The 26,148-nt window shown below is 48.6% G+C and overlaps 1 protein-coding gene across 3 annotated transcripts in view; it reads left to right on the top strand.

Annotated features, from left to right (window-relative positions):
- Positions 1 to 26,148, top strand: part of Ift122 (intraflagellar transport 122) — a 68,366-nt gene that overhangs the window by 31,274 nt on the left and 10,944 nt on the right. For all 3 annotated transcript variants that reach the window (XM_032905863.1, XM_032905862.1, XM_032905861.1), the window contains 9 exons: positions 1,046 to 1,248; positions 2,691 to 2,828; positions 4,331 to 4,495; positions 6,616 to 6,813; positions 12,067 to 12,207; positions 15,444 to 15,497; positions 18,429 to 18,590; positions 22,792 to 22,958; positions 24,940 to 25,111. In XM_032905863.1, the coding sequence (XP_032761754.1) occupies positions 1,046 to 1,248; positions 2,691 to 2,828; positions 4,331 to 4,495; positions 6,616 to 6,813; positions 12,067 to 12,207; positions 15,444 to 15,497; positions 18,429 to 18,590; positions 22,792 to 22,958; positions 24,940 to 25,111 (1,400 nt within the window). The remainder of the gene's footprint in view (positions 1 to 1,045; positions 1,249 to 2,690; positions 2,829 to 4,330; positions 4,496 to 6,615; positions 6,814 to 12,066; positions 12,208 to 15,443; positions 15,498 to 18,428; positions 18,591 to 22,791; positions 22,959 to 24,939; positions 25,112 to 26,148) is intronic.

The raw sequence follows: 26,148 nt of genomic DNA, 5'->3' as shown, positions 1-26,148 counted from the left end.
ACCATCTCTGGTCAGAGCCGCTTTGGAATACTTTTCCCTCAGCCTCTACTCACTTCTTGGTGGTCTTTCTACTGGACAAGTAGGGGCAGTAGATAGGCTCAGGCTTGGTCAGAGGATCAGGGATCTGTGCTCTCACAGTCTGAGCCCTGACAGTTCCCTTCTGTTCATGTAGTAGCTCTGTTGGTTAAGGAGGTCAGGCTCCACCGAGCTGTGTCCATATCCAGATGTGCTGAGCACACATGCTGTCTGGATGCTGCTGACCAGATATGGCTGGGTGTCTTGCATAGAGGTCCCACATATGGACCATCCTGTAGATTCAGGGTGGCTTCTTTTGTCCCTGCCAGGGTAGATCTCTGTTTTGAACATTCAATCTAGGTGGTGGGAATGTAGCCACGGGGACAGCTCAGCAAGTCCTCTTTGCGTTGTTTACCTCACTTGGTCTGTAGAGAGGCAGAGCCTACTGTATGGAAGTCCCCGTGGTCAGGAAGGTTGCAGGGGTGTGGCCAGCCTTGAAATTTGTCATTGTGGTGGGCTCTTGATCACTAGGGGCCTTGCTTGCTATGCAGAGTAAGGAGTGTAGGTGTCCTCAGACATGTAGGCAGTAGCACTGACTGCCCGATCGCTGTTTCTCCCTGAAATGGTAGCATGTGTAGCTCTGCTCCCCACTCAACACAGCCGCCTGCACGTGGCAGGTGCTCTGGGAGAGCTTTTAACAGATTGATTCAGCTTTACTTTACATGTGTGTCTGTGTGCCATGTGTGTGCAGTGCCCGAGAGGCCAGAAGAGGGTAACAGATCCCCAGGAACTGGAGTTAAGATGGTTGTGAGCCATGTGGATACTGGGAATCAAACCCAGGTCTTCAGAGAGCAGCAGTGCTCTTAACCACTGAGCTGCCTGTCTCTCCAGCCCGTTAAAGATTTTTGTAATGAGAGTGTGTCACTTTAATTGTCAGGAGCATTAAATAAATAAATGATGGCTTTTAATTTCTCTGCCTTTCACCCTACTTAACAACCTTTTGCTAGAGTCTCTTTCCCTCCGTTGACAGTTCGGATTAAATGCAGAGAGCTTGTCAAGAAAATTGCCATCTACAAGAATCGATTAGCTATCCAGCTGCCAGAGAAGATCCTCATCTATGAGTTGTACTCTGATGACTCGGCAGACATGCACTACCGGGTAAAGGAGAAAATTGTCAAGAAGTTTGAGTGCAACCTGCTGGTGGTGTGTGCTGACCACATCATCCTGTGCCAGGTGGGCAGCTCATCCTTCCTCCCCCAGGGCAGGGGTCTTCCTCGGGGAAAGAGACGCTCATCACTCAGTGGCTGGCCCTTGGCATCTAGATGAGTCTTGTTGTCAGGGAGAGGAGGTCAGTCTATGGCTGTGCTGGTTGTGGACAGTGGAGCATGTTGATACACTGGGATTGGATATACTGTAAATGTCTTACAGTGCAGCTCTGGTTTGGGTTTTTTGTTTGTTTGTTTGTTTTGGTTTTTTTAGATAGTGTTTTCCTAAGTTGATCAAGCTGGCCTCAAGCTCATGATCCCCAATTTACCTCCTGAGTGCCGAGTTGAAGGCATGTGCCACACCCATCTAGGATAGATTTTTTTTTTTTTTTTTTGGTTTTTTTTTCGGAGCTGGGGACCCGAACCCAGGACCTTGTGCTTCCTAGGCAAGCGCTCTACCACTGAGCTAAATCCCCAACCCCCTAGGATAGATTTTTATAAGTAGAATTTTACCTCCTAAGAGAATTCCATTTTTTCCTTTTTCTCTTGAGGCATTAGGAATTGAACCCAGGGCCTTGCCTACAATAGGAAAGTCCTCTGCAATGGAACCATATCCCCAGTCTTCTCTCCCCACCACTTTTTTATTAATTTTTGAGACAAGGTTTTACTAAGTTTCCCAGGCTGTTCTTGAACTCACTCTGTAGCCCAGGCAAACCTTGAACTTGCAATGCTCCTCCTGCCCCATCCTCCAGAGTACTTGGAACTATAGATCTGTACCACCAAAAAAGAGTCTCTAAGGCAGTGGTTCTCAACTTTCCTAATGCTGTAACCCTCTGAGACCATTTCTCACGTTGTGACCCTACCCAAAAAATTATTTCTATGCTAATTCATAACTGTAATTTTACTACTGATATGAATCATAATGTAAATATCTGGTAATCTGGTATGCAGGATATGTAGCCCCCAAAGGGGTCGTGACCCACACGTTGAGAATGAGTACTTTAAGAAGGGTTTGGTTTGGTTTGGTTTGGTTTGGTTTGGTTTTGCAAAAGAAATTTTATCCCCAGTCATAGGTCTCTAAAAGTCTTTAGGTTAGTGTCAAGAGGAGTTTTGGAAAGACTTTGAAAAAAAGCCTACTGTGGGTGGACCTGATCTTGCCCAGACCTGTTAAAAAGGAGGAAATTGTTTAGGAGCCATTCTCGTGTAAAACCTATGTGAGGGTCTCAAGCCCCTTACCACTTAGGGCTACCCCAAGTTAGAGACTAGTTGCAGCAAGTCAGTGGCCTGTTGCTGCTGGCTCTGGAGGTCCATGTTACAGATAGCTCCTAAGGCAGCCTGTGGTGGATTAGTGATGGCAGGATCGGGAAGAGCCAGGGTTAGATTACCACTGATGGTGAAGGACGGTTCCCCTAAGAGGGCTGCACGCACTCTTTCTCTGAACCTCCATGCTGAGCTTTGGTTGCTTCCTAGGAGAAACGGCTACAGTGCCTGTCCTTCAGTGGAGTGAAGGAAAGGGAATGGCAGATGGAATCTCTCATTCGCTACATCAAGGTGATTGGTGGCCCCGCTGGAAGAGAAGGTCTGTTGGTAGGCCTGAAGAACGGCCAGGTGAGTCTTCATGTGCTACCATGGAGCTTGCTGGCCAGGCAGACACAGGTTTCCCGACTGGGATGACATGCGATGGGTTGTAGACAGCCTGGAGTTTTTCTTCTCTTTCCTTTTCTTTTTTTTTCTTTTTTTCTTTTTTAAAGATTTGTTTATTTATTATCTATAAGTACACTGTAGCTGTCTTCAGATACACTAGAAGAGGGCATTAGATCTCATTACAGATGGTTGTGAGCCACCATGTGGTTGCTGGGATTTGAACTGGGGACCTCTGAAAGAACAGTCAGTGCTCTTAACCACTGAGCCATCTCTCCAGCCCTGGAGTTTACTTTCATAAAGACAGCTTCAGGCCAAAATGCCGTTGCTCTCAGACTCACAGTGTGCTTACACCTGTCAGAGCTGGTGCCATGGCTTTGAAGCTGCACGTAGCAGGGATCAGTGTGCTTAAGGTCACCCCAAAGGTGGGATTTGTTGGAGACACGGCTTTAGTGGATTGCTAGAGAGGCAGGCAGAGATTGTTCACGAGGTCAGAGCCTTATTAGGCAGTGCCTGGATTAGTCAGTGTTCCTGTCTGGGGCCTAGATGGTGCTAGTCCTTAGGGTGTTACTAGAACCTAAAAGAAAAATGGACTGTTTGGACAAATCGATTAGGAAATCTAGGCTGCATGAAGTTGAACAGATTCTCTGTGTGTTCATCTACATTCTTTGCTTAAAATAAGAAAGTTCTATGTGGGCTACATAGAAATTTGAAAGTGAAAATATAACTGCATTAGCCTGAGAGCCAAGCTGTGTAGCAGATGGCTATGGCTGAAGCTTGTCAGGTCTTTGCTGGGGACGGAAGTTGCGGAGCATGAGATCAGTAGGAGCTGTCAGGCAGCAGCACCCAAGTGGTGGGGAATCTGCAACTTCCTCAATCAGCTGTCAGGTCTCATGGGAGGCTGAGAGCATGACTTTGGGGTCAGGCTAACCTGGGAACACATTCCTTCCCACTAGCTGTATGGCCCTGGGCAGATGAGTTTGCCTCTCTGAGGCTCAAGTTGTCCAAATAAGGACAATACTGTTTCTTCACAGGGCTGTCAGAAACAGGGATGTCAGTGAATGGCAGCTGTCACCATCAGCACCATCATTATTACTTTATACCAGATGTCGCCCCTGTGTTTACAGTAGCCCTTCCTGTGTTAGTGTATGACTCCTCTACTCTGCAGTTTAAGCAGTATCATTAAAAATGACCGCAGTTCGCATAGACATTAGAGTGAGTTTGGCATGTCTCAGGCCTGTTGTTGCTTCAGTGACCTCCTATGAACCATGCTTTTGGACTCTTAAGGATGGTACCCACCTCCCCCACCCCATCCCCTGCTTTATTTAATGAGTCTTTTCTCTGCACACAGCTCTGGAGGAGTTAGTGGGTGTTGTTCTTGTAGAACACATGGGATGCCAAGAGTCTGGCAGTGGTCCAGGGTCTGGTTGCTGTGGAAACTCACACTTATTTCTCTGAAATTTCGCCAGATTCTGAAGATCTTTGTGGACAATCTCTTTGCTATTGTCCTGCTGAAGCAGGCCACAGCCGTGCGCTGCTTGGACATGAGTGCCTCCCGGAACAAGCTGGCTGTGGTGGATGAAAATGACACGTGCCTGGTGTATGACATCCACACGAAGGAGCTGCTTTTCCAGGTGAAGTCCTAGATGGAGACACAGTCCTTGGAACAGGGACCTGCACTGCACTTCCCAGTTGTGCAGCGAGGCACCCAGCCCTATCTGGGAGGAACCACAGGGGCCTGGGACCCAGCACAGGTAGAATCTGTAAAGCCCCAGGAAGGAGGGGAGCTGGGCCAGCCTCTTGAGTACGGGTTTCCTTGTCAGAGAGATGGACAAGCAACCCCCGTTTCACATAGCCATAAGCAGTACTTGAGTGGACAGTGACAAGTCTGGTGACCGAGTCAGTGTGTGGTGGTGACTGTTTTGATGAAGTCTGTGAGTCCCTTACCCAGGACTGGCAGTTGTTAGCAGTGGCCTAAGGCACACCAGGAAGGAGGGACATGAAGAAGCTCATCCTAGGCTTGTTCCACAGATGACTGTGGCACAACGGCTGCATGGGTCACTGGGAATGGGCATTGTTCCCACAGCATTGGTCCTGTGATTGAAAGGAGTGTGTCGCTGAGCAGTCCAAAGACTGCACCCATCACTTGCCTGCCTTTCTGCCACAGGAGGGCTGTTCTTGGCCTCTTTGGGGCATTTCGAGCAGTCAGAGTTAATTCATATGGAATGAGGAGCCCCTGAGACTGGAGCCTCTGATCTCTGGTTTGTCCTGCAGTTTCCCAATGTCATAGATAAACATGGGTCCTCTTCCAAGACTCTCCTTGTCCTTGGCAACAGACCCAGCAGGGTAGAAGTGCTTGGCTTTCCTCAGTCCATTAGACAGAGCTACATAGCTACTAGTAGCCCAAAATGACTTCAGTTATATCATGTCACAGAGGAAGAAGAGGGTTTAGGGGAAAGAAAATATACCCATTGTTTTCAGACTCATCTGCATTCATGGACCTCTGTGAGTCTCAATTTCAGGCTATCATGAAACTGCCTTTTTTTTTTTTTTTTGAGACAGGATCTCTCCATAGCTCAGGCTAGCCTCCAGGTGAGGATGAACTTTAGGATGATTCCTTACCTCCACTTCCTAAGTACTGGGACTAGAGATGATATATTCTGCTGAGATCAAACCTAGGACCTTTTGTATGCTAACTAGACCGCATTCCTTCCTCATACTAACATGAAACTAGACGGTACATTCTCACAGAATTGTCACAGGAACAGCCCAGGAGCAAATAACCCTGAATGTTGCCCTTCTCCCCAGCCTCAGTACCACCACTGCCTGGACCTAGAGCCCCCCAGTGTGTCCTGCGTGGAGGTTGAAAAGGTGCATGGCCCTTACTGCAGCTTCTCTGGAGAAGTAGCAAAGGTGGTTCTCAGGTCTTGCCAGGAGACACAACCTTCCTGGTCTGTCATCCACTGCATTTGCCCCTTCAAATGGAAAGTACCAATATTTTTCATTTAAAAGTGGTCCATGCTAAGGATAGAAGACTCAAGGGAGAGAGGAGTGAGTCTCTGTTGGCCCCAGGCCTCTAGAGTTGAGCAGAATATTGGTAGAGTGGGTACCTCCTGGTGTGACTGTGTTTTTAGTATAAAATTACACATGTAGAGACAATGTACTTTCTAATTTTGAAAAAACTCCCCATTCTTTTGCTTATTATAAAAAACAATGGAAGTTCATGACCAAAGAAACAAGACAAGCAACAAACAAACAAACAAAAACAAAAACAAAAAAGGCAAAGAAAATGGAAGTCCCCCCCACAGTTCCACTTACCCAAAAGCCGTCACTGTTAATCCTCAGGGTGACCACTTTCCGCCTCCTTCCTGGGTAGGTAGCGATGTATGGAAGTGTGTACACTCCTGCTCTCATGCTGGAAATGGGACCCAGGCTCTTATACATGCCCAGTCAGCTACCACAGAGCAGTACCAACCTGCTTCCTTTAACAGAAATGGAATCCTACCTTGCTAAATTTCCACTTACTATGGAGTGATTAAAATATGGAGGGGATAATTTATTTTAAAAGTAGCACATATCCAAAACGTCCATCATCACCAGTACACAGAGGAGTTTACCTCGTCCCTTCTTCTCTGACCCCTCTCCTCCTTTCTCTCCATCCTGCTGTCTGTACTCCAGGGACACCAGGCTTTAAGAATGGGTGGGAGTGAAAAATGGGAGTGGTGTCAGAGCCTCACAAGCCTCTGTCCCTCAGGAACCAAATGCCAACAGTGTGGCCTGGAACACCCAGTGTGAGGACATGCTTTGCTTCTCCGGAGGAGGTTACCTCAACATCAAGGCCAGCACCTTCCCAGTGCACCAGCAGAAGCTGCAGGGCTTCGTCGTTGGCTACAATGGCTCCAAGATCTTCTGCCTTCATGTCTTCTCTATGTCTGCTGTGGAGGTGCCACAGGTAACCCTGGTGCCTGTCACTCCTCTGCAGCTGTAGGACACACAAAATAGAATGGTTAGGCCCTCAAACTGGTGCTAAGAGCAGCAAAGAGGGGGAGGAGGGAAGTGGGGAATCTGTGATGTCTCAGGGTGCCATGGACTTGGGTGTTTGTGTGTAGCCATGTGTTTCTGGACAAGAAGGTCAGCCCCATTGTCTTAGTTAGGGTTTCTGTTGCTGTGATGGAAAAGCATGACCCAAAAAGCAAGCTGGGGAGGAGGGACTTTGTTCAGCTTATAGTTCCACATTGTAGTCCATCACTGAAGGAAGTTAGGAGAAGAACTCAAACTAGGCAGGAACCTGGAGGTAGGAGCTGATGCCAAGGATGTGGAGGGGTGCTTCTTATAGGCTAGCTCCCATGACTTGCCTGATTCCTTACATTGCCCAGGACCACCAGCCTAGCAGTGGCTCCACCCACAATGGGCTAGGCCCTCCCTATCAATTGTTAATTAAGAAAATGCTCCACAGGCTGACCCTCAGCCTGATTTTATAGAGGCATCTTTTTCAGTGGAGGTTTCTTCCTCTCAGGTGACTCTAGTTTTGTGCCGAGTTGACATAAATCTAGACAGCAAAGCCATCCATTGGCCTTCTTTCCTTCCTGGCCCTCTTCCTGCTGCATTGTTAGCAGTATTCAGTACTGTGTTAGTGGCAAGTCCACCAGGTGGATGCACAAGTGTGTGAGTGGTAATGCTGTGTGTGAGGACAGTAAGTAGAATGGGCATTAGGAATGTGACCCAGAGAGGGCACATGGGACCCTGCAGAGTCTCCTGAAGATAGAGGCGGCCAGCTAGAAACCACAGGATAGGAAGGGAAAAGCAGACCGGAGAACCCAGACAGCACCCCTGGTAGCTGACCTAGTTATAGCTGCCTTAGCTGCCTGTCTGCTTGTCCCTAAGTGAGAGACATTCCCTATAGAACTGTCATAAAACCAAGGCAAATACTAAGGAGAAACTTGAACCACAGTGTCCTGTCTCCAAGAGAATATTTTACTTTTTTTAAAAATGTGTGTGTGTGTGTGTGTGTGTGTGTGTGTGTGCATATAAACAGATGTGTGGTGCACATTCAGGACAGAAGAGGGCATCAGTTTCCCTGGAGCTGGGGTTTCAGGGTGTTGTGATCCACCTTACATGGGTGCTGAGAATGCCATCCCTCCAGACCCCAGACAAGTTACTGTACTGACTGTACTGAGTATGGACCAAAAGCAAGAGAATGGGGCTTTTAATCACTGTGTACCAGCTTCTGTCTTAAAATGTGTTAATTGTGTATGAGTGCCTGTGACTCTGAAGGTCCCAGGACAACTTTTGGCAGTTGTTTCTCCCACTGTTGGTTCTGAAGGTTGGACTCGGGCTGTCACACTTGTACAGCAAAGTACTTAAACCTTTTCAGCCATCTTGCCAGCTCCTCTGCCATCTTCTTTTAACATGACATTTAGCTAGCTAGTCCAGGTCCATCTCTGACGAATTACTGACCTAGCAGTGCGGCTCATACCTATAATTTAAACACTTTGAGGTTGGGGCAAGAGGATTTCAAGTTTAAAGGCAGCCTAGGATACATCACAATACTTTTTCTTAAAACAAAACCAAAACAAACCCCACTAACAACAAAAACAGTTGCCAAAACCAAACGCCCCACTTACTAGTCTGGCTTCTGCTCAGCAGTCTACTGGAAATGTCGTGCCATGTCAGTGGAAATACTGTACCAGAATTTTCAAACAGTAAGACAGTTGTAGGCTCACATCTGTGTGTAAGACATGACAAGTGATTCCTGTGTATGTTGCTCAGTTCCCCTTAGGTAGTACTGTACAAGATTGTAATGCAGTTGTTCCTTTCTCCACCGTGGAGGCTGGAGTACTGTCCTGCCTCTAGCTCCCATGCCCTCCCTGCTGTGTACCCAGCTGTGTTTGGAACGAACACAGCTCTTCTATCTAGCACTTGGATCGTCCATAGCTTACTCCCTGGCACCTACGTTTATATTACCCACAACCTTTTATTTCCTTCTTATGATTGGTCCTGGCAACCCTGGAATTCTCTGTGTGGATCAGGCTGGTCTCAAATCCACAGTGATCTTCCTGTCTTTGCCTCAGAGTGCTGGGATTAAAGGCGTGAATCACTACCCTGGCTGCCCATTGCTTTTTGCTCTTGTAATAGTGGGTGTCTTCCTTGCGTATGTCCTGACTTAGTATAAATTCCAAGAACTGAAATTGCTGGGCCAGAGGCCTTGTACATTGAAAGATGTTCATAATTCTAGACTGCCTTTCCTCTAGAACGCTGTTAGTCTGCCTGCCTACATACACCTGGCCTACAGATTCTGCCTTCCTCCCTGGAGCCGTGGAAGCCCTTGCTACTTGTTGCTGCAGGGGTTTACTGCAGCACTGTCCACACCAGCTCCTGATCCATTCTGAGTGTTCAAGCAATGGCAGTGCATTCTGATGTGAATGAACAGTGGAGAAGACAGAGCAGAGAGCTGGGAACAGGGTGGTGTGTGGTGGCAGCTGAGGACAGCCCTGCCTGCTTGACTCTTTGCTGTCCTTATCTGCTCCCCAGCAGTATCCTAAACCCAAGCACCACATCTGCTAGGAGCCCACTCTTCCTTATCCGTGCCAAACAGGCTTTGCTTATTAAAAGGTTTTCTCCCCAGACTGCCATCCTAACCTCAAAAATAAATGCAGTTGCTGCTCCTGATTCTGGCCAGCCAAGAGGAGCCGGAGGGGCTGCCGGGGCTCCTCCTGCCAGAGCCTCAAGAGTCAGTAGCCAAGGTCTCTGTTGGTTGTAGCCAGCCTTCCTGCTGATGCAGCAGGCCAGAGCTGCCAAGCACTGGGAAAGGCGATCTGGAGACAGAGGCTGTTTATCTGCCGCCTCGCCTCCAGTCTTCTTGTGGTTTGGGCCTCCAGACCAGGCAAAAGCCCCATTTTTGCTCTTGGGATTTTTGGTTTCCTTTCGAAATTTGTATCATCTTGTGCAAGAACTGGTGTGTCCAAGCTGCCAAGTAGGGCAGTAAACCTGAGTTGTGCTCCATGATGTCATGCTTGGAATGCAGCAGCCAGATAAGGCGTTGCTCACAGGGGACTGGTTCATTAGTACGTTTTTCAGATCCTCATTCAGGTTGTACCTCTCTGCTGTACATCAGCTCATCTTGTGTGGCATCTTATGTGTGTGTGTGTGGGGGGGGGGGTGTGTGGAAGTTGTGCAGCTTGGGAAAAGGAGCCCTAGTTTTGGATTCTGTTTCTATAACTGGATCCAACTCCATCCTGAAAAACGTATCTCCCTCTTTGAGGCCTCGGTTTTTTTCTGCGTAAGAGGATCATTGGGTTTTGGTTTTGTTTTGTTTTGTTTTGTTTTGTTTGGGACAGGCACTTGCCATGTTGCCCACTCTAGTCTTGAGCTCCAGGGCTAAAGGGATTCTCCCCAGAGCAGCCGAAACTCCAGGCTTTGCCACTGTGAAACGGGGTTAATTACACCCATTTCCAGGTTTGCCTGTCCTGATTCCTGTTATTATTCTTCCTTATTACAGACAGTCATGAAATATCAAAAGCCACAAAATGAACTCAAGTGGAGCAGAGGAGTCCAGAGAAGAGAGCTCTTTGTGAGGGCAGAGTGGGTGGGGTTTGGGAGAGCTCAGATGATGATGAGACTTGTGGCCAGGAAGATGGGTGCTTGGCCTTTTCCAAGTGCCGCTTTGGCCTGCAGAAGCCTGAGCTGGGCAGAGTCTCTGAACAGATCCCCTGGATAGGATATGGCTGAGCCAGGCCTGGGTGCTAGCTCAGCTGCTCCCAGTCTGTGGCCAGCTGCTCCCTACAGCAGGAGGGAAATGGATGGTGTATTACCACAGGAAAACAAGCCCCTGGTACAGCTGTCGTGCTGTCAGAGGGCACATCAGCTTTGAAAGGAAAAAGATTTCTTTTAATTCTGAAGGGGGGGGGGGAGGACCGGAAATTTCAAAGATAAAGGCCCCAAATGGAGAAAACAGCACTTCCAGTTTGACATTTGGGAACCATTAGTACAGAGGTACTGGCTGATTGATCTTTACTGCCCAGGAATCCACAAGGGAGACAAGGGTCCCTGAAGCATATTGACTGGCCTCAAGTCAAGCCAAATTCCTTATTGCTAAGGATGACAGGCCCAGCTCAGCTTTAAGCCTGATGTGTATGCATGCATTCGCAGTTCGCTGACAGACAGACAGACGGACACACACACACACACACACACACACAGAGAAAGAGAGACAGAGAGAGAGAGAGAGAGAGAGAGAGAGAGAGAGAGAGAGAGAGAGAGAGAGAGAGAGAGAACACAGAAAGAAAGAGCACAGGACCAAGAATATCAGGTTACCTCTCGTGCTAGCCTCAGATTTTTAATTTGTTAGGTCTGTGTCCTCAGGCAAGTCAGGTCTCCTCCAGGAGTCTCCTGAGGTGTTATCAAAGGTCATAACACCTCCTTACACAGGACTGTTTGGACAATTGCAACAGTCTTTATAGCCTCAAAAAAAGAAGTTGTCAGGGAATACTGGTAGATATGCTCAGCTAGGCAGCTTGGCCTCGAGGAGAGAGTTGGTCTTCAGCACCAGAGACCTCAGAGACTTGTCCTCAGAGCCTTCTGGGCTGTCTGGAGCAAACGCCATACCTGTGCCCTTCTCAGACATAGTCTCTTTTAGAAGAGACCATCCCAGATCTCTCCCTTCTGGTTGATTAACTTGTTCCTCTGGCCTGGGTGCAGGGACTGCTGGGAGTGACTAGAGCCCTGCTGCAGTCACAGGCTGGGCAGGGCTTCACTCCAGAGACACACAAGGAATTAGAGTGCAGCACACAATTTATCCACACAGAGGCCAAGAACAGCTTAGACTCCTTCTCTTGGGGCATGAGGAGAAAGCAGGGAAGAGCTTCCAGGAGGGACCTGTTAAATGAGCTTTAAAAAGCCAAGTAGGCATTTTCCATGGGGGGTGGGAAGGTGGGCAGGGCAGATCCTTCCCAGAGAAGGTGACATATTAGGGTTAGGTTGACCTAGGGAAGGGGAAGGTAGGTGACAACCAAAAGCGTGTGATGGGAGCACTGTAGCTCAGCAGGAGGGGTGGCAGAAGAGAAGGTACCCAGGTGGGCCAGGGTGAGGTTGTAAAGGTGCTGACTGGTGGCTGATCGAGGCAGGAGTTTCTGGCGATGTCACTGTGAAATCTGACTCTTCCCACTACTCTGAACAAACTATTCTCTTTCCCCCTTAAACCCTGCAGTCTGCTCCGATGTACCAGTACCTTGATAGGAAAATGTTCAAAGAAGCATACCAGATCGCTTGCTTGGGCGTGACAGACACTGATTGGCGTGAACTTGCCATAGAAGCTCTCGAAGGACTAGAGTTTGAGACTGCAAAGAAGGTATGCATTTAGTAGTGTGGCCAGAATTTGGTCCTTGGAAGGGTCCCTTGAGGCAGAAGGGTCCAGGTAACACCAAAGGGGCAGAAACCAACGATCATGGGCTGTCTCCTCAGTCACTCCTTTCACAATGGTGGTAACGACCTTCCCAGGGTTGTTTCTCTGGAGGATTCTGGCAGACTAGGCCCTGTTCTCAGGAAGTTGGGAAGATCTCAGCTGGCAATGCCAGTAAAACACCTGGCTGACGCTGGCTGTCAATCTTGGAAGCAGTCATTTATGTAAAGACCTAGGTGAAGCCTGTCCATGGTAGCCATTTATTGATCAGGGGTCCCAGGCTGGGTGTGACCAGCCATCTATACACCACCATTGTTCTGAGAACTGGCCTAGAGCAGAAGAGACGCTCAGGCTCTCGCACTCCCACGGCAGTGTGCTAGTGTCCCATACCCTCTCGGCATGATTCGGAGTGTTACTTCTAGTGTAGCCAGTAAAAGCTACAGGAATGGTGAAAAACATTTAACCTTTCCTGGACTTCTGAGTGCTCATCTAATAGATTGGGGGAGAAGAAGGAATGGCTTCCAGTCTCTCCTCTCGTCTTTCCCTGTTTTCTCTCTTGTAGCCAAGTGGAGAGTCTCCTTTTGCCCAGGCTACTGATCCTGAAGCACCTGCAGACATTTGTGATACCATTGACCCAGAGCACACTTCAGACCTAGGCTTTTCCCCAGCTTTTTCTCTCAGCCTGACTTCTCTACCCCTGCTTCTAGAATGCATAGCGTTCTTCCTCTATTTTGTACTCACTCTTGAGGCCTCCCCAGGCCTGGAAAAGAGGAGTTTGGAGTGGCTATGCAAATGCCATCTATATCATGCAGAGTTGGAGGTGTCACAGCTCAGTAGAGCACTGGCTAGTATGCACATGGCCCTGCTTCAATACACAGCACATGAAGAAAAGTAAAGCTACCAATAATTACCTACATGTTTTTAGATCAGATAAGCATTGGGAAGTATTAGATTAGGGCTTTGGGAATTCAGGAGAGAGTTCCTTCTCCTGGAGGAACTTCCTTCTCCTGCCCCACCTAGAAATGCAAGCCTGTAAGGAATACCAACAGGTTTTCAGGATATCTTCCTTGTGTGTAGCTAGAAATAAAGTTACCCTCCCTCTAGATAGTTACCCTTCACACCTAGAGCCTAAGAGTGGCCTGTACCACTCAGCACATGGCCTTTGTGAGTCGTTGAGCACATGTTCAGATAAAGGGAACTGAAACTGTGGTATAACCTTCTATTCATTTCATACCCCACCTTGCATCCCAGAACACTTGAGAATAGACACGATCTATCAAAGCACTGGGTTCTTTATTAGATGGTATTTCTTTAGTCATTTTACTTGACAAATGAAAATTATGTGTATATTTCTTGTGGGCAGCATATTTAGGAAAAGTCATAGAGCTTTGGACTTTAACTGATGTCTTAATCCTTGGCTTTCCTCTCCCCTGGATGCCAGACATTCAGGACTCAGACTTGTGGATGGAGGGGCCTGGCCTAGAAGGGTACCCCCACTAGATGGCACAGGAGAGCTACTTAGCACTGCCAGCTGCATCTGTTTCCTGCTCCCCACTTCCCACTGTGGAAGTTATTCACAGTCTTGTGACTGACCACTCTGAATAGCACCCTGGTTCTGCAGTGTATCAGAGCTGAAGGATGTCAGAGACAGATGTATCAAACTCAAGAGTCCAATGCTCAGAACCGGAAAGACCCTTGGAAAGCCATCACTTGCTTGCCTGACCACAAAGAAGGTTGCTGAAGCCCATTCATAGGAAGGAAATAGCTCAAAGTCCTGTTGGGTTGAGACCTGAGTCTTTTTCCTACTCTGCCCATTACCAGGGACCTACTTCTTTATGTGTTTCAAGACACAAATCAGGAAGGCAGTTTTTATTTGTTCACACTACCTGACTGACCCTTTTACCAGTCCCTCAAGCAAAGCCAAGTACTGGGCACTGCAATGTGCCTGTAACACACACCCCCCCAGGCCCCCAGCTTTTTGCAGACTGCAGCAGGAAGAGCTATTGAATGAAGATGTTCAAGGTCAGCCTAGGCAACATAGTAAGTCTTGTTTCAGAAAGAAAGCCCCTTGCCAGGTCCCTCCTGGGCAGTGCTTTGCCTAATCCTGCTGTCTGCCACTGCTCATGCTTAGACAGGAAGTGTCCTCCCTAGGGTATCTGCCTCAGACTTGGGTAGCTCTTGGCTAAGGGAGATTTAGCTGCCAAACCTCCCCTTTCCACTGTGAACCCCTGGACTAGGGAAGGGGACCGGGGCCAAGAGAAGTTCCTGTGTCCCTAGCTTTTGAATAGATCCCGGCCCTGTAGGGTAGAAGGATGAAATCACCCTGTGGCCATCTGTGAGGCAGCCGGAAACTCCCCATTCTTGTAGCATAGAGGGTGCTTAGCAGTGGCCAAAGGCTGTTGTGCATTCTAAACCATAATGGCTCAGAAGCTGCTGCTCTGGGCATGTGTCAGTGCATTTCACATGAACAACACAGAAAGCACAGCTTGGCAGAGATGTTGCCAGCAAAATACACAGAGGTTCAGTTCCCCTAAGTTCCTTGTGGTACCCAAAAGCAGCAAAAGGCACTTCACTGGCACCAGTCTGTCTGACCCTCACAACCTAGAAATCCTTGCATCAGAAGTCTCCCCTTCGGGAGTCCAGGCAGAGGATACATATTCAGGATTAACATGCAAGTTTACTTTGTAGAGACCAGGCGATTATTCTCCGCCCTCCTCCTTCAGAACTGCTTTCCTGAGCTTTTCCCTCCTCTCCCTGTGTGCTCTGTGCGTGTGGCACCGTTGAGTTAGCAGAGCTGTCTACTGCTGCCCATCCAAATCAAAGGGAGAAGCATGCAGGCTCTTGTCTGTGTGTCTTGCCTACTCTGCAGATGCCATTGACTGGAATCAGCCTGGCTTGCCTTTCCATTATGAGCAGTGTCTGTCTGGCAAGGGGTTCTACTGTAGACTACAGGATCATAGTTCTGTTTTACCTAATCCCAAAATGATTGATGCTCCCAGGACTTCTTTACAGTTCTTTGTAAGGACTAATCCTTGAGATGAAGACAGGCTGAGCCTCGCTGGGTGGCACACCTCCCAAGCACACAATGATGAATCGAGTTTCCCTTCCCCGCTTGATGTGTCCCACCCCCATCAGCCTGTGGAGAACAAGTAGGCAGCTGACTCTTTCTTATTGCTTTCCCATAGGCCTTCACCAGAGTCCAAGATCTTCGATACCTAGAACTGATCAGCACTATTGAGGTAACTGTTGAAAGCATCTTATGTCACAGGATGCAGTGGCTCGTAATCCTGACGACATGGGGATGCCCTGTAGTCTGCTCTGGGGGATGGAGGGGCCACATAGAGGCAACCCTGATTAGTCACTTAGAAGTTGAATAAGACAGAAGGTATGGGTCTCTCTAAGCTTTGGTTCCTTGTTCCTAAGATGAGATCTATACGGTGGTGCTCACCTTTAATTCCAGTACTTAAGGCAGAGACAGGTGGATCTCTCAGTTGAAGGCCAGCCTGGTCTACAGAGTGAGTTTCAGGACAACTAGGGCTACACAGAGAAACCCTGTTGCAAAAATCCAAGATGGGGGTCAATCCTTCTCTGGTACTGCTGTAAGGCAGAGTCAGGCTCTTAGAACCTGGTGTACCACTCTGGAATGAGTAGCTATTGCCATTCTCCTGGATGTAAGTAATCTGCCAGTGAATAAAGCATTTCCCAAATGTTCCCAACATGGCTACTAAGGCATCCTCCTGCCCAGAAGGCCTGTGGTAGGCTAAAGAATCTGGTCTGACTGCACCATTTATGGGTGATGGAAGACACTATTTTTAATTTCTGTGTATCTCAGTGCTGTCTGTCTGTAAAAAAGGCACACACATTCTTTCTCCTGAACAGATTTATTGTGAGGCTAAGGGAATGTAAGACACATTGGAGCTCCCAGATGGAAGCAGTGAAGAAATTGCAAATGTCTTGCCCCTCTAACTCAGCTGAGCAAAGTAAACACTCATCTATCGTGGGCCTCAGCCTTGTGCGGGGTGGCGAGGGCAGGGGCCAGCAGAGCTGAGACAGGGAGACTACAGTCCAGTAGCTTGTTCTCTGAGTCTGTTCCTATGCAACCAGAGTTATGAGGGATGCGCACAGAGTCCTCAGTGTGATGCCAGGTGGTGCTGTTAGCCCTGTCCAGTGGAGGAGAAAGGAAAGTTAGGCGAGGACAGCGCACAGCCCCATGTTCAAAACCCCAGGGGAGACCCACACTGTTCCCTTGCTGTTCCCCAAGTGCTGCCACTTCTGCCTTGGGAGCCCTCCCTGCCCCTCTACCCAGCAGATCACTGGTGTCAGTCTCTCCCCACACAGGTGGGCAAGGGCTAGTTGAATGCCATTATCTCATGCTGCTGGCTCTCAGGGATGATGCTTGGTGGTAGCCAGTGGGGCCCTTGGAGTCTTTATCCAAGGCTACAGAACATCACTTTTCTTTGCACAAAAGTAACTGGCCAGGGAGGGAGCTGAGTCTTACCACTTGTCATGTCTTAGTTCAAATGGTCTACCTTTGTTTATGGTCTGTGAACTGAGAATTGTGCTTAAGGAACTATTTCTGGGGAAAAGCAGAGAGCACTCAGTTGATTCTTGTGACTGTCCTGAGGCCTCAGCTTCTGGATTCTGGCTGGATGCTAGCCAGTGTTAACCAGGGAGCTGTGTGCCTTAGTGGTTTCCTGTTGAGTACCTGGGATGATAGCATAGAAGTGGCAGAATAATCTGTCCGTGTGGACAGTCCTTCACAATCATGTCCTTCTGTGGCCCACATTCTACACCAACTGACACTTACCTCACTACAAGAGATAACAAGATTCACTCTTACGTTTTAGATGTCAGCTCATTTGGTTGATTAGCCCGCACTATGTGAAGGTTCAAAAATTCTTTCTTGTCGTTGGTGAGGCATGCTGTCTCCAGCTGCTGAAACTTGTACCAGCTTGTCGGGAAGTGCGGTTCCAGGTCTCCTCCTCTTCCAGTGTGATGTGCTTGATAGAAAACAGCACACGGCAATGCTGGGGCTGAGGGCTGAGTGCTGGCCAGTGTTTACAAATACTGAGCTTTAGACTAACACAGGAGGAAGGTGTGTGGGTGCTTCAGTGTGCGTGCCCTTGCATTTACACACATATGTGCATACCACGTGTGTGTTAGGAACCATGCTTCAGAAGGTGGAATCATGGGTTATGAAGAGTGAGCTTTGTATGACCTTGACTGTACCTGATCTGCATCTTACCTTCCTTCTCTGCAATGCTTGGTGGTGCTGGGGTCACTGAGAGCAGTAGAAGTCTCCTGTTCGAAGTAGACATTAGCACACACAGTGTCTTAGAGTTTCTGTTGCTGTGATAAAACACCCTAACCAAAAGCAACGTAGAAAGGAAAGGGTTTACTTCAGCTTAAATTTCCACATCACAGCCCATCAATGAAGAAAGTTGGGCCAGGAACCTGGAGATAGGAGTTGAAACAAAGACCGTGAAGGAGTGTTACTCACTGGCTTGTTCCTTAGGCTTGCTCTCTTATAGCACCCAGGAGTACCAGCCCTGGGGTAGCACCACCCACAGTGAGCTGGACTTCCCCACATCAATCAAGAAAGCACACCACAGGCTTACCCACAGGCCAAACTGGTGGGGTCATTTTCTCAATTGCCGAGCTTGTGTCAAGTTGACATAAGATCAGCCAGCACAGATAATGTCTCCTCATCCCTGAGACAGGAGCATAGTCACATTTGCGATCCTGTGTTATGGCTTCCATCTTGGTTGAAAATCCCAGACTTTGTCCTTGTTTGTCATTACAATGGGTCACAGATCTGCCACCCAGGTGTCTGGGGCTTTGGGAGATCTTGAGAATGCAGGGGCTGTCCCCGACTCTGACAGTGCACACTGTTCAAGTTATCCTGCGGCAAACATACAGGAAAACAGTCCTGTGGAATTTCCACTGAGCAAACAAAGGTTCGCTTCTTGTTTGATCTTAAGTGGTCTGAAAAAAAAAATCTGCTTTTGTTGTTGAACATTCCCAATAGAGACATAGGTGAGAGACATAGCAGCCCAGGAGCCAAGTGTAGGCTCCAGTAGGAAGACCAGAAATAGCAGCAGCTAGCCTTTGTACAGGCTACTTCCTGCCGTGGCTGTGGAGACCATTTCCTGTGCTTCTAATTTTTCCAGGAGAGGAAGAAGAGGGGAGAGAGCAACAATGACCTGTTTCTGGCAGACGTGTTTTCATACCAGGGGAAGTTCCATGAAGCCGCCAAACTGTACAAGAGGAGTGGGCATGAAAACCTCGCCCTCAACATGTATACTGACCTCTGCATGTTTGAGTATGCCAAGGTACTCCACCATGTCTTGGGCCCAGCCTGCCAACAGGAGTTTCCAAGGCTCTGACCTGCAGTGGCTTAAGTCATGTATCCAAGAAATGATAGAAACAGAAAATGGGGATGAGTCTGGGCGGTGGTGATAGTGAGTTCCAGAACAGCTAGGAATACACGAGAAACCCTGTTTTAAAAACCCAAAAGTAAATAATAAATAAATTAGTTAATAAAAATAAAGTAAAATGGAAATGACCTCAAGAAAAGGGTAGGCAGATTAATAAACAGGACCTGAAGCTGACTCTGAAGGTGGATGTTAGAGGGACAGCACATTCCGAGTACCTGTCAGCAACAGCTGTGTAGGCTATGAGCATGCCTGCATGGTGCTGTCACCTGGTACTTAGGGATTAGGGAAGTCTCCACAGCTTCCCTCAGACCTGGGTCAGGAGCCACCAAGGTTTAGTGTCCTAAGTGACAAGCTGATCCTACAACAAGGCAGGATGCTGTGAATCCCTGAAGCCAGCACTCCCCAGAGAGCCTGCTCTGAGCAGCTTGAGTGCAGAGTGCCTTACTGAGCCTGGCAAGTGGAGTGGCTCCCTATGATGGGTGATCAGGAAGGTCCCCTTGTGCGCCTAAAGGTGGCACCTCAAGTTTAGTCCCTAGGTACTCTAGACTTTTGAAGGAGCTTACTAGACACATGAGACCCACTAAAGAGCCAGAGTTCTCTGGGTGACAACAGCTTAGCCTCCAGCAAGGCTTAAAACCTAGGTGTGAAATAGTGAGGTTCTTCCATAAAAAGGGGCTTTGAGGCCCTCAAAATCCTGTGGAGTCCTCAAGTCCTAGCCACAGCCATTCAATGGCTGTTACTGCTAGTCACTTAGTTCACAAGTCCCAAGTAGGACAGCTTCCTCCTTCCTGTCTGTGCTGTGCCTAACCACAGCTGGGTTCTTTTCCTACCCATCTGTTAGGTGCTGTGGCTCCTTCATACAGGATGAACCCCTGGGCTGCTTCCGGTCCCTCCCCTTCACACCTCAGATATGGGCTTCAGGCTTCCTCTGCCTCTCATCTTTCTTAGCCTCTGCCATGCTCCTACCATACATTCAGCATTACATGAAATGCTCTTTCTACTTAAAAGGGTAGAATTTAGGCACTGCAGCCAGCCAGTCCTGGTTGTTCTTTGAGACTGAGCCTAAGAGCTGCTGCCACTAAGGTGTGGTGCAGCTGAAAATGCCCGCTCGGCATCCAGAGTCAAGTGTGATTATGGAACCCACATATGGGTGAAGACTCACATTGCAAAGCCTCTTCCTCAGAGCACAGCAGAACTGTAGCTCAGTGTAGTTCTGAGAATTATAGAGATCAATATATAAAACCCTAACATGCCATGCTGTGGAAAAATGAGTAGCCAGGCGTGATGGTGCACACCTTCAATCTCAGCACTCAGGAGGCAGAGGCAGGCAGATCTCTGTGAGTTCACGGCCAGCCTTATCTACACTGTAAGTTTCAGTACAGTCAGGGCGATAGAGAGACCCTGTCAAATTAAATTAAATTATAAAAGGAAAAAAGATGAGGAGTGTGCCTGAATTAAACTGTAAGTCCATATCCAGGGATGTGCCTCGGTATTAGAACTGGTACCTTGGGTTCAACCCCAGTACACACACACACACACACACACACACACACACACACACACACACACACACAAATAAATAAAATGTTAAGAAAGTGAGAGGGCCAGGTATAACTCCAGGGTGGATGCCTTTAGACCTCTCTCCGGCCACCCCATGACCCCTTTGGCTCCTTTTCATGGTTCACTTGCACTTCCTGCACCCAGCAGTGCAGCCCATTCATCCACTCCATCTGGTGTGGCTCTCCATGAAGGTAAATACTCTGGGCTTATTTTGATTTTAATTTTTGATCACAATCACCAGTGTGTTGGTTCTATCTCAAGCCTGTTCTCTCTCTCTCTCTCTCTCTCTCTCTCTCCCTCTCTCTCTCTCTCTCTCTCTCACACACACACACACACACACACACACACACACACACACACACCCTGGCTTGGTAGTCTGCATTTGGGAAATGTGTGCACACACACACACACATTATGTTGGGGTGGGAGATACAGTGCTTATTAACATGGCATGTTTTTGTTTACTTGAAATTGCTTCTCAAGATTCAATCTGGTTTTTGGAAAATTTTTAAATTACATTCCCACGTACAAATAAATTGTATGCTTTCCGGACAAGTGACATGTTTATGTGGTGATAAAGGGATTCTAATGCTCTTAACTCTTGTGTAGTGTGTTCTTATCAGGAGCACAGAGCATGAGAACCCTGCTCAGTCTCATTCATCACTCAGCACAGCCTCTCTCTGTCCACTCCAGGACAGAGTCTTTGCTGTGGTCCCCAGATAACGTGTAAATTGGCTTCACAGAACCAAAAAGCCTTTGAAAGCCCACTTGGTTGAGCTTTGAAGGAACTGTTTAGACTCAGCTTGAGTTAAATCACAGCCTCTGCATTGGCTGCTGGGGTGGAGGAGGTGTCCCTCCTGTCGGGACAGTTCCTGCAAGCCAGTGAGCTGTGTGGCCACATGGTACCCTTGGGGAGATGCCTCACATTGTGCCCTCTCGTAGCTTTTGGCCTTTTCCCTCTGTACTCTCACTCAGCACTCATTTGCCAACGTCCCTTTGTAGGGCATTTCTATACTTGTATAATGCCTGTCTCTGTTGCTAACCTCATGCAGCTATGTGAGCAGGAGAGCTTTGTGTGCATGAAGAGTTGATGTCATCATAGCTGCCAAGAGGGAAGTGTGCTGTAATGGCCCACGCTAGGTATCCTCAGTGGCTGCTCACCAGACCCTTCTCTGTGTGCCCTGAGGGGAGGCAGAGGACGGCTGACCCTGTCTTTATTTGTTCTGTAACAGGTAAAAGATGCCCTCCCCCCTGCCCCGTTCCTGAATTATTTGGTTGTCTTAGGCTAACCTAATATATAGTTTTAGGGGCTACATAATTACCCTGAAAGCAAATGGAAAAAGAAATGAGCTAATTGTTCAAGTGGGTTTCTGCATGCATTGACTGCACTTTCCTGACAAATGAGTGTTAATCCCGAGAAAAGGAGTGCTTTTTTATACTTAGTGAGGTTGATACAGAGCACTCTCTGAAGGGTACAGTCTCCTAAGACAAACCACTTCTCACTATCAATGCAGATCTGTGCCTTATGTCTCTCAGTTCCCCAGTTTGAAAGGCCCCACCTTGAAAAGTGTCAGCACTGAGGCAGCTTCAAAAGTGGCAGCTCTGTCCTGAAAAGAGGTAACATTCTGAGGCTGTTTCTGGTGCACTTTGGTGGTTAATTTAGAGAGGCTAGCATGACTTCAGCAACACCCCCTTCATTGGGGTAAAAGGACCTCAGGCCCTGCCCAGTCTCTGAACCCCCAGAAAGTACTATTTCCTTCATCTGTGGCTCCTGCCATCCCTTCATGGGTCATAGTCCTACTTCTGCAGTTTTGACCTCAAGACAAGATCTGATGCCACTCAGTTAGGAAATGAACCACTGGGCAGCACTGGGAGGCAGAGGCAGGCAGATCTCTGAGTTCCAGGCCAGCCAGAACAGTATAGTGAGACCCTGCTTCAAATAATGGGGTGGGAGTGGGGGTGAGCCAAGGAGTGTTTTATCAGCTGTCTGTCATAGACATATCTTAGGAGCAGAGCCAACAGAATAAGCCTAGAACACCTGAGAAAAAGGGATGAGAAAAGCACTTCAGTGTGGCAGTGAAGAAGGCCACAAGGGACCAAGCCCAAAACTCTGTATCACTGTGTGTGCTTAATTTTAGAAGACCACGTGCTCAGCACCAGTCTAGGGCATCTGGTGTCATCTCAGTGTGTGACTAGTGTTAGAGGATTAGTATTTGTAATTTCACAGCTAGTCATGTTTCTATCCAACTGTGTGGAGGTCATCCCAGCCCCTTCTCTGCAGAGTCTATGAGGTGTTTAGAACAAGTGTGAAGGGACTGAGACGTGGAGAGCACAGTCCTTGACATGTTCCTGGGCTCCACAAGTACTGTGGACGGCCCACGCACTCTCCCTTCCTGGACACCTGGGACCGACCCACACAGTCACACAGAGCTGGGCTCTCGTGCATCCTGCTTCTCTACTCTACTTTCGGGAGCTGACATAATGCTGGCACAGGAAGTCCTAATCCGGAATGGTTTTGTTTGTTGTGCTTCCTCAGGATTTCCTTGGATCTGGAGACCCTAAAGAAACAAAGATGCTCATCACCAAGCAGGCCGACTGGGCTAGAAACATCAATGAGCCCAAAGCCGCGGTGGAGATGTACATCTCGGCAGGGGAGCACGCCAAGGCCATAGAGATCAGCGGCAGCCATGGCTGGGTTGACATGTACGTCTCAGCCCTTGCTTGACAACACTTGGCAGTGTGTTAACTCTTGAGGTTTTGACTGACAAGAAAAATTTTCTCTAAATATATGCACCAAACATGAAAATGACTAGGTTCTCTGAGAGATGAAGAACTTGAATAGGTAGCAAGCAGTGCCTTCGAGGAGTATGAGAAGGGGAGTATGAGTAGGACCTAGGGAACACACAGATGCCCCTCAGGCTGTGTTGACCTTACAGGTCCCTGACTATCCCTTGTGCCTCCAGATCATATCCCTTCATTCATCTGGCAAATGAGGAAATCAAGCTTCAAGGGGACTGATGTGTCCTCAAGGACCAAGCGTCTGGGGAGTTGTAGGGCCAAGCTTTAGACTGGCGTGGGTGGTGTCAGTGCCCCTAATTCAGCATGAGAGTGAGTACCAAAGGACCACAAGAGCCCTCAGTCCATCGGGGAAGCTGACTCTCCCAAGAGGAACCATGGCATCTTCTCTTGAGTCCTTCCATGAGGTGGCCTTGCCAAACCTTCAGGTAGAGACAATTAGAGAAGGAAAGAGTGTAGGCAGAAGATAGAGTAGGCCAGCAGGGCACTGATGGCTTGCGTTCCAAGGGAGTATGGAGGAGCTAGATACAAGAGAATGGAGGAGGGGACAGGCCACATGATGGTTCCATCTTAGGACTTGGCACCCATCCTCCAGGTGAGACTGACAAGGGGCAGCTGAGGTGAAGGAGCCTTACATTAAAGGCCACTGGTTCTTTAGGAAGCAACAGTGTAGAAGCCAGTGGTGTAGTCAGGCCTGGGGAAGAGAAGAGGCAGGTGTGTGGGTCCCTCATCTCACCAAGGGACCTGTGGGTAACCTACCCCCAACCTTCCCTTACCTAGGAATAGTATCAGAAAGATACATGCTTAGATCTTAGATGTGCCCCAAGAAGTCTCTCTACAAAAAGGGGCGGTGCTAAGGGAGCCAGGCAGGCTCATGGTCTCTACTTTCCCCACTTTCCCCACTATTTTTTTATGTCACTTTCATTTGCAAGTGCTATGTATTAAGTTCCCCTGGGGGACACTTAACAAGTTCAAGAAAGAGACATTAAGTCTTTTCTGTCCCTCTTCTGACTGTTACAGGTACAGTAGGACTCAGGCTCTGGAGGGCTGCCTGTACTACCTTTCCCTAAAAACACGTCCTTTTTCTGCTAAGCAGTGTTATTTTTAGGTGCCATTATTATTCTAAGCACAGACTGACAGGCCTCCCTGAGCCTGCCTGTCTGAGATTAGGATCTGTTACAGCCTCTTCTGTTCTCACACAAAGCGGGCTGGGTAGAGTTCTCACCCTGAAGATGGCTGCTTACTCCAAATCCTGGGCTGGCTAGACCCACAGTGAATCCAGCCATGTGCAGATGGGCAGTAGGAAGGTGGTCACTACTGGGAAGATCTGAGTGACTGGGCCTCAGGGATCTTTCCTGCAGTGAGGACACTGCTGGGGCTTGTGGCCTGCCTTCCGGCCCAGGACAGGTTTCACATTTGTCACTTCTTCCATACTGTCAGTCGCTAAGGCAGCCTCATGCCCTAGCCTCTACTTTCCTGTGGAAATTCCTGACAGTGCAGGACAAGCACTCTGCCACTTCCTGCCATGGAGTATTGGGCCACCCTTACATAGACTCAAACTCAAGTCATCTCACCTTTTGGGATTGTGGGAGGGTGAGAAAGGTGCTATGGGAAATCTCATAAGTCCACCTCAGTATCTAGAGCAGATCCCAGGTCTTAACTTTATAACTGGTGTAAGAGGTGTGCAGCATGGGCAGTGTCCAGTTGCAGTCACTTTTGGCTCTGCCATTGGTTTTGGACAGTGCATTCATTCCTTCCATAACTGCCTGTGGAACCCCTCCCATGGGCCATAGCATATTGTTAGCACGGGGCAGAGTGGAATGGACTGGCATAGAGCCTGCCCTTGAGAGTATCAGAGACCTCACAGGCGTGCTCCCTGCCTCTCCAGGTTGATAGATATTGCTCGAAAGCTGGACAAGGCTGAGCGGGAGCCCCTGCTCATGTGTGCTCGCTACTTTAAGAAGCTGGATAGTCCTGGCTACGCTGCTGAGACCTACCTGAAGATTGGGGACCTGAAGTCTCTGGTGCAGCTGTATGTGGACACCAAGCGCTGGGATGAGGTGAGAGAGAGAGTTCACTTGCTTGGTTGGGACTCTGCCTGAGCCCCTGGCCACAGGCAGATGGGTGTTGAGCAGATGGGAGCTAAGCTGGAGAGAAGCTGCCCTCACGACAGAGGGTCATTGCTAGCAAGCAGGTTTTGCCTCAAAGTCTCTGAGCCAGAATATCTTAGAGGGCCTTTTCACCAAACTTCCAATTTGTTCCTTCATTCATTCAAAAAAACTGATATGGGCCACCAGCTCTAGGCCAGCCCCTTGACAGGCACTAGGGATGTGTCTGCATGACAACTCCTGCACCTGCTGAGCCACCTCTGGCCAGCACCACAGCCTCAGGCTCACTTCTGAAGAGGGGGCACACCAGTATGGCATTAAAAGCCATTTTAATGTGTGGCATTTTGGCAGAAAAGCCAACCATATTTTTCATATACAAACTACCAGAGCTCCTTTTAGGGCAGCTGCTCCCTGCCCTTGTCCTCTGCTGTGTGAGAAAACCAGAAAGAAGTGTCAGCCAGGCAAACCAGAGAGACAGCTGTGCGGGGGCCAAGGCTGGCTAGGCAGCCAGGGCAGAGCCTCTCTGTGCCTGTTCCTGTGCCCTGGAGAGAGCATTACCTGAAGAGAATTAGTGAAGTCCGCCGCCATGACAGTCTTACAGAGCCTAGCAAGGCACTACCTAAAGTAAAAAGCAGCCTGGCTCCTGTCTGCCCCCCAGGTGGCTCTACTTCCTGAGGTGACAGGTCACTAACAAGAAAAACAGGCTAGAGTGGAGGCTGGTATCCAGCAGTGGCAGTTAGCATGTCACGGACCCTCCCATGCGTTGTCTACCACTCTCCTAGTGGGGCAGGTGGTTTATGGCTTTAATGAAGCAGTCACTGAGTCCCATGCCACACTGTCCTCAGTCCTCTCTGACAGCTAGTAAGCAGTGATGACGATACTGTCAATCCTGTTTCCTTAGGTGTTGCCTACAATTAAAAGAAATCTGTTTGCCACACTACAGGAGCCCACGCAAACCCTCAAAATAAAATGTTTCCGATTCTGTGCTG

The sequence above is a fragment of the Rattus rattus genome, chromosome 6 (genome assembly GCF_011064425.1).
Source record: "Rattus rattus isolate New Zealand chromosome 6, Rrattus_CSIRO_v1, whole genome shotgun sequence".
NCBI lineage: Eukaryota > Metazoa > Chordata > Mammalia > Rodentia > Muridae > Rattus > Rattus rattus.
The sequence above is the reverse complement of the archived record's forward strand: the minus strand, read 5'-3'. Positions and strand labels throughout refer to the sequence as shown.